General features: G+C 43.3%; 1 protein-coding gene across 1 annotated transcript in view; it reads right to left on the reverse strand.

Moving 5' to 3' along the window:
• LOC137237218 (4-hydroxybutyrate coenzyme A transferase) overlaps positions 1-12,547 on the reverse strand; it is a 39,347-nt gene extending 26,800 nt beyond the window's left edge. Inside the window, exon 1 of the mRNA XM_067760610.1 lies at positions 12,156-12,547. Coding sequence (XP_067616711.1) covers positions 12,156-12,321 — 166 coding nt within the window. The 5' untranslated portion in view covers positions 12,322-12,547. The remainder of the gene's footprint in view (positions 1-12,155) is intronic.
• Between the last annotated feature and the right edge of the window lie 4,198 nt (positions 12,548-16,745).

The raw sequence follows: 16,745 nt of genomic DNA on the forward strand, positions 1-16,745 counted from the left end.
GGTGTTAATGAGTATTTTAAAAGGGAGTAATCCTTAGTTCCATAGGTGGACGCCGTTTCGAGATATCGCCATAAAGGTGGACCAGGGGTGACCCTAGAATTTGTTTGTACAATATGGGCATCAAACGAAAGGTGTTAATGCGTATTTTAAAAGGGAGTGGGCCTTAGTTCTATAGGTGGACGCCGTTTCGAAATATCGCCATAAAGGTGGACCAGTGGTGACTCTAGAATATGTTTGTACGATATGGGTATCAAATTAAAGGTATTAATGAGGATTTTAAAAGGGAGTGGTGGTTGTTGTATAGGTGGTCGCATTTTCGAGATATCGCCATAAAGGTGGACCAGGGGTGACCCTAGAATTTGTTTGTACAATATGGGTATCAAAAGAAAGGTGTTAATGAGTATTTTAAAAGGGAGTAATCCTTAGTTCCATAGGTGGACGCCGTTTCGAGATATCGCCATAAAGGTGGACCAGGGGTGACCCTAGAATTTGTTTGCACAATATGGGTATCAAAAGAAAGGTGTTAATGAGTATTTTAAAAGGGAGTAACCCTTAGTTCCATAGGTGGACGCCGTTTCGAGATATCGCCATAAAGATGGAGCAGGGGTGACCCTAGAATTTGTTTGCACGATATGGGTATCAAATGAAAGGGGTTAATGAGCATTTTTAAAGGGAGTGGGGCTTAGTTCTATAGGTGGACTTTCGAGATATCGCCATAAAGGTGGACCAGGGGTGACCCTAGAATTTGTTTGTACAATATGGGCATCAAACGAAAGGTGTTAATGCGTATTTTAAAAGGGAGTGGGCCTTAGTTCTATAGGTGGACGCCGTTTCGAAATATCGCCATAAAGGTGGACCAGTGGTGACTCTAGAATATGTTTGTACGATATGGGTATCAAATTAAAGGTATTAATGAGGATTTTAAAAGGGAGTGGTGGTTGTTGTATAGGTGGTCGCATTTTCGAGATATCGCCATAAAGGTGGACCAGGGGTGACCCTAGAATTTGTTTGTACAATATGGGTATCAAAAGAAAGGTGTTAATGAGTATTTTAAAAGGGAGTAATCCTTAGTTCCATAGGTGGACGCCGTTTCGAGATATCGCCATAAAGGTGGACCAGGGGTGACCCTAGAATTTGTTTGCACAATATGGGTATCAAAAGAAAGGTGTTAATGAGTATTTTAAAAGGGAGTAATCCTTAGTTCCATAGGTGGACGCCGTTTCGAGATATCGCCATAAAGGTGGACCAGGGGTGACCCTAGAATTTGTTTGCACAATATGGGTATCAAAAGAAAGGTGTTAATGAGTATTTTAAAAGGGAGTAATCCTTAGTTCCATAGGTGGACGCCGTTTCGAGATATCGCCATAAAGGTGGACCAGGGGTGACCCTAGAATTTGTTTGCACAATATGGGTATCAAAAGAAAGGTGTTAATGAGTATTTTAAAAGGGAGTAATCCTTAGTTCCATAGGTGGACGCCGTTTCGAGATATCGCCATAAAGGTGGACCAGGGGTGACCCTAGAATTTGTTTGCACAATATGGGTATCAAAAGAAAGGTGTTAATGAGTATTTTAAAAGGGAGTAATCCTTAGTTCCATAGGTGGACGCCGTTTCGAGATATCGCCATAAAGGTGGACCAGGGGTGACCCTAGAATTTGTTTGCACAATATGGGTATCAAAAGAAAGGTGTTAATGAGTATTTTAAAAGGGAGTAATCCTTAGTTCCATAGGTGGACGCCGTTTCGAGATATCGCCATAAAGGTGGACCAGGGGTGACTCTAGAATGAGTTTGTACGATATGGGTATCAAATTAAAGGTATTAATGAGAGTTTTAAAAGGGAGTGGTGTGAAGACGTTTTCCAGATATCGACCAAAATGTGGACCAGGGTGACCCAGAACATCATCTGTTGGATACCGCTATTTTATTTATATATGTAATACCTGCCAAGATTTTAAGGGTTTTTTATTTCGCCCTGCAGAACTTTTTCATTTTCTTCTACTTAATATGGTAGGTGTCACAACCATTTTATAAAGTTTTTTCTAAAGTTATATTTCGCGTCAATAAAACAATCCAATTACCTTACCATGTGTCAACCCTTTTTTCGTATTTGGTATAGAATTATGGAATTTTTTCGTAATTTTCGATATCGAAAAAGTGGGCGTAGTCATAGTCGGATTTCGTTCATTTTTCATACCAAGATAAACTGAGTTCAAGTAAGCACGTGAACTTATTTCATTAAAGATATGTCGATTTTTGCTCAAGTTATCGTGTTAACGGCCATGCGGAAGGACAGACGGACGACTGTGTATAAAAACTGGGAGTGGCATCAACCGATTTCGCCCATTTTCACAGAAAACAGTTAATGTCATAAAATCTATGCCCCTACCAAATTTCAAAAGGATTGGTTAATTTTTGTTCGACTTATGGCGTTAAAAGTATCCTAGACAAATTAAATGAAAAAGGGCGGAGCCACGCCCATTTTGAAAATTTCTTTTATTTTTGTATTTTGTTGCACCATATCATTACTGGAGTTGAATGTTGACATAATTTACTTATATACTGTAAAGATATTAAATTTTTTGTTAAAATTTTACTTTAAACAAATTTTTTTTTTAAAAGTGGGCGTGGTCCTTTTCCGATTTTGCTAATTTTTATTAAGCGTACATATAGTAATAGGAGTAACGTTCCTGCCAAATTTCATCATGATATCTTCAACGACTGCCAAATTACAGCTTGCAAAAGTTTTAAATTACCTTCTTTTAAAAGTGGGCGGTGCCACGCCCATTGTCCAAAATTTTACTAATTTTCTATTCCGCGTCATAAGTTCAACTCATCTACCAAGTTTCGTCGCTTTAGCTGTCTTTTGTAATGAATTATCGCACTTTTTCGGTTTTTCAAAATTTTCGATATCGAAAAAGTGGGCGTGGTTATAGTCCGATATCGTTCATTTTAAATAGCCATCTGAGATGAGTGCTCAGGAACCTACATACCAAATTTCATCAAGATACCTCAAAATTTACTCAAGTTATCGTGTTAACGGACGGACGGACGGACATGGCTCAATCAAATTTTTTTTCGATCCTGATTATTTTGATATATGGAAGTCTATATCTATCTCGATTCCTTTATATATGTACAACCAACCGTTATCCAATCAAACTTAATATACTCTGTGAGCTCTGCTCAACTGAGTATAAAAAAGAAGGTAGTTCCACTCAAAATTTTTTGACGTATTTGGGGATTTTTGAAGTTTCATAATGTTTGCTGTTTTGCCAGAAGCGTAGCCATACTGTTACTCGTTAAGGCGAAATTGTCGTTTTTCGAGATGGAAATTTCCTTTTGGATGAAAACGCAATGGTCATCTGAGATAATAATAATATGCCTTAGCAAGATTTATGTGCATATATATTGATTGAGAATACAGTAAAATATGCAATTTTATTGAAAAATAGTGGATAATGACTCATATCTTTATGGCAGCTTGACCCCTATACAGAAAAAAATACACGAAAAATCCTGTTGTTCTAGCATGGCCCTATTATCATGCCCCTACAGTGGATATTTCTCAAGGCATGTTGAGAAAAAGTGTAATTCCGAAGTCTGCACATCTATGTCAATGCTAAGAGGGCACAGAATGTGTATAGGCGGGGCTGCCCCAAAGGTGATCCCGGGTACAACGGGTAGAAACACTCTCCTAACTAGTGGCTAACCTGCAGAGCTACAGGGTAATGTTCTCCCTAAAAAATAGTTTAACAATTCCCTCCTATATCATCATCATCATCATCCTCCTCAACTCCTATTGGAGCATAGGGCCTCGACCACCGACTTAAATCTTATTCTGTTAGGTGCAGTTCTTGTAATGTCATTCCACGTATATCCTGCGTCTTCGAGTTCTTTATCCACAGTTCTGCGCCAAGTTTTCGCAGGTGCACCAGGTCGCCGGCTTCCTTGTGGATTCCATCGCAATGCTTGTCTGGCTATATTTACTGGAGGTCTTCTGAGAGTGTGACCAATCCACGACCATTTACGCTTGGTTATTTCTGTGGTAGCCTTAGGTTGATTTGTTCTAGACCATAAGTCGTCATTTGAAATTCTTTCCGGCCATCGAATTTTCAGGATTCGGCGCAGACATTTATTAATAAAAACTTGTAGACGTTTCTGAATTGAAGTTGAGCTTTTCCACGTCTCGCAAGCATAAAACAGTACTGATTTAACATTCGAATTAAACAGTCGAAGCTTCGTTTTTAAAGATATTTGGCTGGACCTCCACACGTTTGCCAGTTGCCCAAAAACCATTCTTGCTTTGTTTATGCGAGACTGAACGTCCTCATCTGCACCGCTCTTATTTGAGACAATACTACCAAGATAAACAACGGACTCTACACCTTCGATTTCATTTTCGTCAACCGTAAGCGTCAATGGCCTTGATGAAATACTATAGCCGCATCTTATGACTTTGGTTTTCGCTGTATTGATGCTTAGTCCGGCCTCCTTTGCATGTGTGTTGACAGCTTCTAAATTGTGTTGAAGGTCAGTACTTCTGTGGCTTAGCAGACAGACATCGTCTGCATATTCTAAATCCCCTAGCTGAGTGAAAGGCGTCCACTGTACACCGTGTCCACCATTTTCTGCGTTCCTCATAATCTCGTCTAATGCCAAGATAAACAAGAGCGGGGAGAGTATGCATCCCTGTCGCACCCCGCTTTTAATTTCGAAGGGTTCTGAGAGGCGCCCATCGTGACTGACCCGGCACTTAAATTCGGCATACATTGCCTTTATAATGTTGATTATTTTATTGGGCATCCCTCGTTTTCGCAGTATTTCCCAAATATATTTCCTGTCGAGACTATCAAAAGCCTTTTTAAAGTCGATAAAAAGTAAATAAGCTGATGTTCTGTATTCACAGCATTGTTCAACAATGATTCGGACGGTATTTATTAGATCAACACAGGATCGGTTTTGTCTAAAGCCAAACTGATTTTCTCTTAGAGTTCGATACACCGCCTCTTCAATTCGGGACAGTAAGATCGTGGAGAACACTTTGCTAGGAATCGAGAGTAAGGTGATACCTCTGTAGTTGTTACAATCAGAGGTATCTCCCTTTTTTGCGACTTTTACAAGTATGCCTTCATTCCACTGACGAGGGTAGGATTCTTCTTCCCATACCTGACGGAAGATTGGAAGTAAGGTTTCAGCTGCGGTATCTGGATCTGCTATGAGGTATTCAGCATATATGTCATCAGTTCCTGGGGCCTTGCCCTTTTTTAAGGACTTGATTGCTGAAATTATTTCATTTTTCGTAGGGGGCGCGCTGTTTACCCCATTGAAGTGGGGTTGGCTGTTGTAGTTTGCAGCAATAGTGTTGGAATTTAAGGTCGCTTCACCTACAGGATTATTTAATACTTTCTTGAAGTGTTCCACCCATACACTCATTTGTTGTTCGCTTTCAGTAATAAGATTTCCGTTTAAGTCTTTTACTGGTTTTTGACCACTCCTGTATTTTCCGGTGAGTTCCCTACTAATCTCATAGAGTTCCCTCATATTATTTAATCTGGCTGCCGTTTCAGCTCGACTTGCTAATGTGTCAGCCCATTCCCTCTTGTCTTTTCTAGCAGACTTCTTAATTTGCTTGCATTTTTCTTTATACCTTGCGGCTAACTGCCTTGCTTCCTCCGTGTCATTGTTGTTCGTCCGTCTGAGAAGCGATTCTTTAATTTTCCGCCGCTGTTCAATAAGTGTCCACGTATTATTTGTTAGCCATACTTTCTTTGCTTTGTTTTTGTGTCCAAGGATACTGCTACCAAGTTCTTGGTAGATATTATTAACGGAGTCTAGCCTGTCACCTGTACTACCACTCATGTTTACCTGTTCAACACGTTCGCGTACTGCGGCATTAAAGGCATTTTGATATTCTTCATGCTTTAGTTTCTCAATATCAATTTTCTTGCTAATTTTTTATAAAAATAATAAATATATAAAATAAATAAAAAAATAAAAAATGTGGACTTGTAGCCAATTTATCAAGAAATTGCGGTGTGGGTTTATAAGGACCTCCTTTGAGCAAGCAATTGACAAACCTGTATGTTTTTCAAAATGTTCTGAGCAAACCTACGGACACTTAAGAAGGCTATATTCACTTGCTTTGCATACTTCGATCCATGTTTCTTCCGCCAAAACAATTTTCAGTTTCGTATTAAAATATTTCCAAGGCTCATTTTTTTTCTTTTTTATTTAAAATAACTATGAAAGAAATTTAGTCGTATTCGTTATTATGAAATCCACCAAAATTTGAAAAAATCGTAACATTTTTCAATCTGGTAGCTTGTTTTTGGTGTAATTGTTATTGTCCCCGCAAAAGTCAAGTGGCTAACGCACACTAAATGGAACTACCTCCATTTTTTGTATCATGCTACAAATAGTTGGAAAATTTATCAAAATCTTAGTTTCATTATGCAAATGTCCATTGAAAACTAAATTATCATTACAAACAAAATTTTTTTAATTTCCAAATTATTTCGACATTTTGTATTTTTTCGGCCCTTTTTATTGCGAAATTTTTTTAAGTTTCGCCAAAAAAAATTTCCACATAAAAAAAATTTTAAAATTCGACATTTTCTTTTTAATAATTATTGTATGGCTATTAATTTTAACAAAACACAAGCATCCTACAGCAGTCTCTCAAAACCGTTGCGATCGATGCTGTTCTTTACAAGAAAAACAGTAGGGGAAATTAGGTTTGGTTGTTGTTGTTGTAGCGATAAGGTTGCTCCCCGAAGGTTTTGGGGAGTGTTATCTATGTGATGGTTGTTGTTGTTGTTGTAGCAATGCTCGCCCCACCTAATAGCCGCGACCGATCACAAATTGTCATCAATATCCTCTAACGGGAGTCCAAGGAAACTTGCCGTTTCAACAGGGGTGGACCATAAGGAAAGGGGTGTTAGAGGCGTTGGTTCCACATTACAATTAAAGAGATGGTTGGTGTCATGTGGGGACACATTGCAAGCAGGGCATACATTTTGTATGTCGGGGTTGATTCTGGATAGGTAAGAGTTTAACCTGTTACAGTATCCAGAACGAAGTTGAGCAAGAGTGACACGCGTTTCCCTGGGGAGTATGCGTTCCTCTTCTGCGAGTTCTGGATATTTTTCTTCAAGTACTGGATTCACCGGGCAATTCCCGACATAAAGGTCCGACGCCTGTCTATGGAGTTCACCAAGGACCTGCTTGTGTTTTTCCGCTTCATACGGCTGGGTTCTCAGGTGCCGTATTTCCTCAAAATGCTTACGGAGATGACTCCTTAGGCCCCTAGGCGGTGCTGGTTCGTCAATCAGATGTCTGTTGGGATGCCCAGGTTTCTGGGTATTCAACAGAAACTGTTTGGTCAGCATCTCATTTCTCTCCCTGATGGGGAGTATTCTCGCCTCATTATGCAGATGGTGTTCTGGGGACATAAGAAGACAGCCCGTGGCGATTCTGAGAGCAGTATTTTGGCAGGCCTGTAGTTTCTTCCAGTGGGTGGTTTTTAGGCTTGGCGACCATATGGGTGACGCGTAGCACGTAATCGGCTGGCTAATTGCTTTGTATGTGGTCAAGAGCGTTTCTTTATCTTTTCCCCAGGTACTGCCAGCAAGGGATTTGAGGATTTTATTACGGCTCTGAATTCTTGGAACAATTGCGGTTGCGTGCGCACCACCTGATCAAACGTCACACCCAAGATTTTGGGGTGTAGGACAGTCGGTAGCGTAGTGCCATCGACGTGGATGTTCAATATGGTCGACATTTGGGGCGTCGATGTTGTAAATAAGGTCGCGGAAGATTTAGTCGGTGACAATGACAGGTTTCGCGAGGCGAAAAAACTGGAGAGATCAGGGAGATAGCCGTTTATTTTATTGCATAGCTCATCGATCTTTGGGCCTGGGCCTGTGGCCATTATTGTGCAGTCATCGGCGTAGGAAACGATTGTGACTCCTTCCGGTGGTGAAGGTAGCTTAGATATGTAGAAATTAAACAAAAGCGGGGATAGGACACCACCCTGTGGCACCCCTTGTTTAATTCTCCTTTGTTTTGATGTTTCGTTTCTGAATTGCACCGATGCCTGCCGACCACCCAGATAATTTGCGGTCCACCTTTTAAGACATGGAGGAAGGGTAGACCCTTCCAGGTCTTCCAGTAACGAGCCATGGTTGACCGTATCAAAAGCTTTTGATAGGTCTAACGCTACGAGTACTGTTCTATGGTGGGGATATTGATTCAAACCGCAATTTATCTGGGTGCTAATGACATTTAGCGCGGAGGTAGTGCTATGGAGTTTTCTGAAGCCATGCTGATGAGGGGCTAGCTGCAAATGTGCTTGGAAATGAGGGAGCAAAATGGCTTCAAGCGTCTTTGCCACTGGCGATAGGAGAGATATCGGACGATATGACTCACCTACGTTAGCTGGTTTCCCAGGCTTTAGTAGCGGGACCACCTTGGCCATTTTCCATTTCTCGGGTATGACAAAGGTGGAAAGAGACAGGTTGAAGACAAATATTTGAAACCCTCTTTCCCTAGGTTTTTAAGCATCGGCATGGCTATGCCGTCTGGGCCCACTGCTTTGGATGGTTTAGCGCGACCAATGGCGTCCTCAACCTCTCTAGCGGTGATGGTAATTGGTGACGCGCTGAGTTTGTGTTTATGTGCACGTCTATTGGCTCTCCGTATCTTTGTCGACCGTAGGATGCATTATATATTGTCGGCAGAAAGCGCTCGCGCATTTTTTCGCATCCGACAGCACCTTATCGCCAAAGGCGATGGAAACTTTGTCTTTGTGCTTAGTCGGATTCGATAGGGACTTTACGGTGGACCAAAGTTTACCTACACCGGTAGAGAGGTTACAACCTCTTAGGTGCTCTTCCCATTTCGCCCGCTTGTGTTCGTCCACAAGCAATCTGATGCGTTGGTTTATATCCCTTATTTGCGGGTCGCCTGGATCAAGCTGTCTTATAAGGTCGCGTTCCCTCGCTAAGCTCGCGGCCTCCGCCGGGAAGTGGGCCGGATTTCGGGAATTCTCCCGGCGGGAATGAAATGTGCCGAGGCGGATTCAATGACCTTACGGATGGCACGCTCCCCTTGGCGGGCATCAGTCGGGATAGGGAGGGCAGCAAAGCTGCTGTCTGTTGCAGATTTATATTCTTCCCACTTTCCTTTTTTGAAGTTTATGAAATTGCGTTTTTCGGTGACGATGAAGTCGGCGGTACGCTCGAACGAAATAAGTATGGGCAGGTGGTCGGATGCCAATGTTACCATCGGCTGCCAGTTGACGCAGTTTACGAGTTCTGCGCTCACGATTGAGATATCTGGCGAGCTATGACAGCTTCCTACCATACGTGTGGGGGCGTCTCCGTTAATTGTGCAGAACGTCGTTTCGTCTATTTGATCCGCCAACATCTCACCCCTACTGTCCGCCCGCAAGTTTGAATGCCATAGGTCGTGATGGGCATTGAAATCGCCTAAGATAATGCGATTGTTGCCAGTGAGTAAGGCCTCGATATTAGGGCGGTATCCACTGGGGCAACAGGTGACAGGAGGGATGTAGATGTTGATGATTTCTAGATTTGCATCGCCTGACCGGACAGATAGGCCTTGACGTTCTAAGACATTGTCACTGCGGTCGATGCCAGGATCAAATATATGATATTGCAAAGAGTGGTGTATAATAAACGCGAGGCCGCCTCCATTTCCGCCCTCGCGGTCTTTCCTGTGGACATTATAACCAGAGCAGGTCTGCAATGCAGATCTTGCTGTGAGTTTAGTCTCTTGAATCGCAGCAATGCGGATGTTGTGCCGCTTCATGAAATCGACTATCTCCGTAATCTTCCCAGTTAGTCCATTACAGTTGAACTGCAGAATTCTGAAGTGCATGAGGGGTGACGCCGCCACTCTAGGGGTAAGTGAGGGGTGACTACGCCTAGGTTGTGGAAGGCCAGGACGCAATTGCTGTTGTGGCCTTGGGACTGGGCGCCCTTGGGCAAGCATTGGGGTACCCGGATGATTTGGGTTTGCGACCTGGCAACATGGCGCGATGAAACCCGTCGAGGGGTTGCCGTCGCGGAGACCAGAACATCTAGGAAAGTGGCACCACCCAAGGCAGGAGCTGCATTGAGCGGATGTCGCAGACCTATATATTCTGTGCTGGCAGACGGTGCAAACGGAGGCAGGGACTAAGAGTCTGTTTCCCTGACCTGCACGATTGCTGCCAGAAAAGAGGGGAGGAGAAGAAGACGGGGGCAGGGGCTGATGCTCAGCATTGCTACCAGCTCTACTACGAAGGTAGTAGTTATGAGTGGTATCAGCTGTTTGAGTTGTTGGCGCCGTGGGGCGCGAGCAGCAGCGGGTACTTGTTGTGGCTTGCTGAGCAGCGAAGCTGCTGGAAGGTAGTGGGGATACGCTTAGGCGTAGACTACGGGACGCCCTTGGGCGTGAGCAGCAAGGAGCCACAAAAGATTTATAAAAGTTACGTGGACGTCGGGTTTTGGGATCAAGCCCAGAACAACCTGTCCGATGCAACCATCCCTTGCACGAGACACACTGAACAGAGTATGACCGTCCTAAAAAGATTCTTTTCTGGCAAATGCAGCAAAACCATTTCTCAGGACCGGGGTGAGGAGACGGACCCGGATTGGGTTCGATACCTTCCCGGAGTAAGAGAATATGTAGCAGTCCTGCTGCAAGGAGCTGCTGGGAGGATGACAATTTGTGGGAGGGACGAAACAAATTAAATGGGGTCACACTGAAATGACAGTCCTTGGTCGGGAAAAATCTCGAGTCGCTCCGGTACATAGAACCGACTGCCTTGGGATACAGATCCGGTACGCTCCGGTAACACAGCACCATTGAGGTCCTAGCCCGACCATCTCGGGAACGATTTATATGGCCACATTAAACCTTCAGGCCATCCCTCCCTCCCCACCCACTCCCAGCTAGGGGTCGCTAGAACCTCGTCTGTTAGTCAAACAGGATTCGCCGCGGATAGGTGAGGTTGACAATTGGGTTTGGAGAAGCTATATATTGCGCTGGCAACCTGTAGGGTTGCGCTACACAGCCCCTTGAATCTGGTATTTTAGTGGCCTCTTACGACAGGCATACCTACCGCGGATATATTCTGACCCTCTAACACACTGGTGGGGAAATTGTTTAGTCCGAATGCAGTCTGCAAGAAATGCTTGTGCCCCTTCCATAAATGAATATATGTATGTAATTCCAACGGAAAGATAGTATATTAATAACTTTATCCAATAATTAAATGATCTTTTTAATTGTTGCGTTCAAGCATTTATTGGGACACAATTTCCGCATATTTATTGTTATGTAGTATGAAATGCATGTACATATTTCTCCACATATTTTTGAAGTAAATATAATTAAAGAACATAGTTATTTTTCTTAAAACCGGGCATGCCCGAGATTGACTTGAGTCCAAAGTGCATTCAGTTTATAATTGGCATCTCAAATGAAGTGGTTGGTAATTTGACTATTTATATCCATTTAGGATTCCTTAGAAGAACCAATAGTACTTAATGATTGACTTCTGCAATACCGAGTAACTATGTTTGCAAAGGAAAAAGTATCCCTCTTGTTAGTAATTTTAAAATGCAAGCAACTGCACTGCAAAGTGCATTTAAAGAATGTGGAAGTTCTAAGCGTTAAGATCCATAAAATAAACAAAACTTATGGTTATTTCTTCTACATAAAGTATTTGATCTAACCCAAACTATCTGATATTTGTTAAAATTAGTTATACATTAATGTTAGGCGTTGTTTCAATGTTTTCCGATTCCATTTTGCTATTTAGTGAGTTTGTGCTGGGCCATGACCATTCCCCCCAGTACATTAACATATTAAATGCAAGATAGTCGAAACGTTTGCTTGTCCACTATTTTATTTCTTTGTATGTTTGTACATATATGCACGCTTTATAAGAACCTGTTTTAATGCATTAACTAGGACGGTTTGGTATTGGCGATACGAAAAATGCTAGAATTTTTGTTTAGATTACATAATTTCCAGTAGTACGACTATTCGCCTTTGCAGGAATATGCATATATGTATTATTTACTCAAATATTTATATCTGAATAATGTAGATACTATTTGATAACAAAGTATATATATACATGCCTGATTTTATGCAAGCGACTGCTTCTTCCGCCTTTACAATTTTAGGCTTTCGTGGCAGTGGATGGGTAATTTCGTTAGTGGTTGTGAAGTAATGATTAACCAGTGTTGGTGCAATCTTGCATGGTCCAGTAAGGCGGTTAAATTGCTTCCCTAGCATTTTGGCCATATTCAATATATTTTGCAATGCTACACTGTCTTAAGGATATATATCAAAAATTTCAGATATTTTGGAGTAGAAAACTTTCTCCAGAATGCTCTCGTTTTTTTAATTAATTTATTACAAATTTATTTTGCACACAATTTATAAATTTCTTTTCAAATAATTTATTTTGTTTAACAACGTAATCCGACCCACAAAACAAAGCTTTTTCTACTCAGCAAAGATTCTGATTAGAATTGAAATGACACATAAATGACAGCACGTGATGTGCTGCCATGTGTTTGTGATTATAAATTATAAGCGCGACACAAATGATTTTTGATGCAGCGCATGCACTGACAGATGAGTATATTGTACGTATTTGCATGGAAAAAAGCGCGTTACCAGCGCCATGTGATATGCAAAGGAGCCAACCATTGTGGATAAAACAAGTGTGATAACTTCCGGATAAACGTTAAAATTACAAATAGAACCGGATGATAAGATATTACACTTATTTTATCCACAATGGAAAGGATGTTCAAGATGGTTACTCTTTAGCGTTTTGACAGGTTGTTCAATTTGGCAGCGCATAGAAAGAGGATCACAATGAGACCACGATCATTGTGAATCAATGATCACAATGACCACGATAGTCAATTAAAAATCAGGTAATTTTGTAATTTTGACGATTATGCAGAAGTTATCACACTTGTTCTATCCGCAATGGAGTCAACTTTCAACCTTTGTTGCAAGCGAAGCATTCATGAGGTAATAGTCTAGAACAGGGGTCGACTGCAAACACGCATCCAAAAATATCGAGAGAGGTGTCAAAGACGTATATTGACCTCGACAACAATAATCCGAAGGTGGAAAATAAAAATTTTAATTCGTTCAAAAGATAACGAAAAACTGAAAAAGGACACCTCCGAAGCCGGGGGTGGGATCTATAGTATTTTTGCGTAGAACACCTTTCTACGATGGCGGTTGTGTAGCGCAATATATAGCTTCTCCAACCCAATTGTCAACCTCACCTTCGAGCGGCGAGTCCCGTTTCACTAACAGACGAGGTTCTGGCGACCCCAAGATCCTCATGGAACTTGGGGGTGGGGAGGGAGGGATGGCCTGAAGGTTCAATGTGGCCATATAAATCGTTCCCGAGATGGTCGGGCCAGCACCTTAATGGTGCTGTTTTACCGGAGCGTATCGGATCTGTATCCGACAAAGGACCATCACATCGATAACACTCCCCAAAGCCTTCGGGGAGTAACCTAATCGCTACAACAACAACAACAACATGGCGGCCTTTGTCCGCGCTTATTCAAAATAACCCTGTCTGGGGCACCAATGGGGTGGGATCAAAATTAAATTCGTGCAAAATCCCTTTTTAAGCAAATTTTTTTTCAGTGCACAACAACATTATAAAAACCACATGGAAAAATGCTTCCCAAGACAGCCGGTTCTATGTACCGGAGTGACTCGGGATTTTTCCCGACCAAGGGCTGTCATTTCAGTGCAACCCCATTTAATTTGTTGCGTCCCTGCCACAAATTGTCATCCTCCCAGCAGCTCCTTGCAGTGGGATGGCGCCATACTCTCCTGCTCGGGAAGGTATAGAACCCAATCCGGGTCCGTCTCCTCACCCCGGTCCTGAGAAATGGTTTTTCTGCGTTAGCCGGAAAAGAATATTTTTAGGACGGTCATACTCTTGTCAGTGTGTCACGTGCAAGGGATGGTTGAATCGGACAGGTTGCTATGGGCTAGATCCCAAACCCGACGTATTCGTAACTTTTATAAATATTTTGTCGCTCCTTGCTGTTCACGCCCAAGGGCGTCCCGTAGTCTACGCCTCAGCGCCTCCACTACCTTCCAGCAGCTCTGCTGCTCAGCAAGCCACAACACGTACCCGCTGCTGCCCGCGCCTACAACTACAATCTCCGTAGTAGAGTCGGTAGCAATTCCGAGCATCAGCCACGCCCCGTCTTCTTCCCCCCTCTTTTCCGGCAGCAATTGCGTAGGCCAGGGTAACAAACTCTTAGTCCCTACCACATTTTGCACCGTTTGCCAGCACAGAATATACATATATGTTTGCGTCATCCGCCCAATAAAGCTCCTGCCTTGGACGGTGCCACTTTCCTAGATGTTCTGGTCTCCGCGACGTCAACCCTCCGACGGGTTTCATTGCGTCATGCTGCCAGGCCGCAAACCCAAATACATCGGGTACCCCAATGCTTACCCAGGGACGTATAGTCCCAGGGCCACAACAGCAATTGCGTCCTGGCCTCACAAAACTCAGACATAGTCACCCGCCAATTACACCTAGAGTGACAACGTCTCCCCCGCTGCACTTCAAAATTCTGCAGTTAAACTCTAATGTATTAACTGGGAAGATAACGGAGGTTTCATGAAGCGGCACAACATCCGCGCCACTGCTATTCAAGAGACTTAACTCACAGCAAGATCTTATCTGCAGACCTGTTCTGGATATAATGTCCACAGAAAAGATAGCGAGAGCGGAAATGGAGGCGGTCTCGCGTTTATCATACACCACTCAGTGCAATATCATGTATTTGATCCCGACATCGGCCGCAGGGACAGTGTCTTAGAACGTCACGTCTTATCTGTCCGGTCAGGCGATGTAAACCTAGAAATCATCAACATCTATATCCCTCCTGCTCCCTGTTGCCCCAGAGGATACCAACTGATATCAGAGCCTTACTCACTGGCGATAATCGCATTATCTTAGGCGATTTCAATGCCCATCACGATCTATGGCACTCAAACCTACAGGCGGACAGCAGGGGTGAGATGTTGGCGGATCAAATAGAAGAAACGACTTTCTGCACAATAAATGGAGATGCCCCCATTCGTATGGTAGGAAGCTATCACAGTTCGCCAAATATATCAACCGTGAGCGCAGGACTCGTAAACTGCGTCAACTGGCAGCCGATGGTAACATTGGCATCCGACCACCTGCCTATACTTATTTCGCTCGAGCGTACTGCCGACTTCATCGTCACCGAAAAACGCAAAACAAATCCTTTACAGACAGCCGGTTTGCTGCCCTCCCTATCCACACTGATGCTCGCCAAGCGGAGCGTGCTTTTCGCAGGGTCATTGAATCCGCATCGGCTCGCTTTATGCCCGCCGGAAGAATTCCCGAAATTCGACCTCATTTTGCGGCGGAGGCCGCAAATTTAGCGGGAGAACGTGACCTTATAAGACAGCTCGATCCCGGCGACCCCAAGTAAGGGATATAAACCAAGGCATCAGATTGCTTGTGGATGAACACAAGCGGGCGAAATGGGAGGACCATCTAAGTAGTTGTAACCTCTCTGCTAGTGTGGGTAAGCTTTGGTCCATCGTAAAGTCCCTATCGAATCCGTCCAAGTGCTGTCGGATGCGAAAAAATGTGCGACGGTTGACAAAGTTAGACGGATGGCCAACAGACGCGCACATAAACACAAATTCAGCGCGTCCCCAATTACCGTCACCGCCAAAGAGGTTGAGGATGCCATCGGTCATGCTAAACCATCTAAAGCAGTGGGCCCTGACGGCATAGCCATGCCGTTGCTTTAAAGCCTAGGAAAAGAGGGCTTCAAATATTTAGCACATGCCTTCAACCTGTCCCTTTCCACCTTTGTCATTCCCGAAAAATGGAAAATGGGCAAGGTCACGTTAATAAAGCCTGGGAAACCAGTTAACATAGGATATTCGTATCGCTCGATATCTCTCTTATCGCCAGTAGCCAAGACACTTGAAGCCATTTTGCTCCCCTATTTCAAAGCAAATTTGCAACTACCCTGTCACCAGCATCAGCTTCAGAAAACTCCATAGCACCACCACCGCGCTAAATTGGGATTTAAATCAAAACCCCCACCATAGAACAGTACTCGTTGCGCTTGACCTATCAAACGCTTTTGATACGGTCAACCATGGCACGTTACTGCAAGACCTGGAATGGTCTACCATTCCCTCAAGTCTTAAAAGGTGGACCGCAAATCATCTGGGTGGTCGGCAGGCATCGGTGCAATTTAGAAACGCAACATCACAACCAAGAGGAATTAAACAAGGGGTGCCACAGTGTGGGCTCCTATCCCCACATTTGTTTAACTTCTACATATCAAAGCTACCTTCGCCACCAGAAGGAGTAACCATCGTTTCCTACGCCGATGACTGCACAATAATGGTCACAGGCCCAGGCCCACAGATCGATGATAAATTGCGATTTAAATCAAAACCCCCACCATAGAACAGTACTCGTTGCGCTTGACCTATCAAACGCTTTTGATACGGTCAACCATGGCACGTTACTGCAAGACCTGGAATGGTCTACCATTCCCCCAAGTCTTAAAAGGTGGACCGCAAATTATCTGGGTGGTCGGCAGGCATCGGTGCAATTTAGAAACGCAACATCACAACCAAGAGGAATTAAACAAGGGGTGCCACAG

The sequence above is a fragment of the Eurosta solidaginis genome, chromosome 1, assembly GCF_040869045.1.
Source record: "Eurosta solidaginis isolate ZX-2024a chromosome 1, ASM4086904v1, whole genome shotgun sequence".
Lineage (NCBI taxonomy): Eukaryota > Metazoa > Arthropoda > Insecta > Diptera > Tephritidae > Eurosta > Eurosta solidaginis.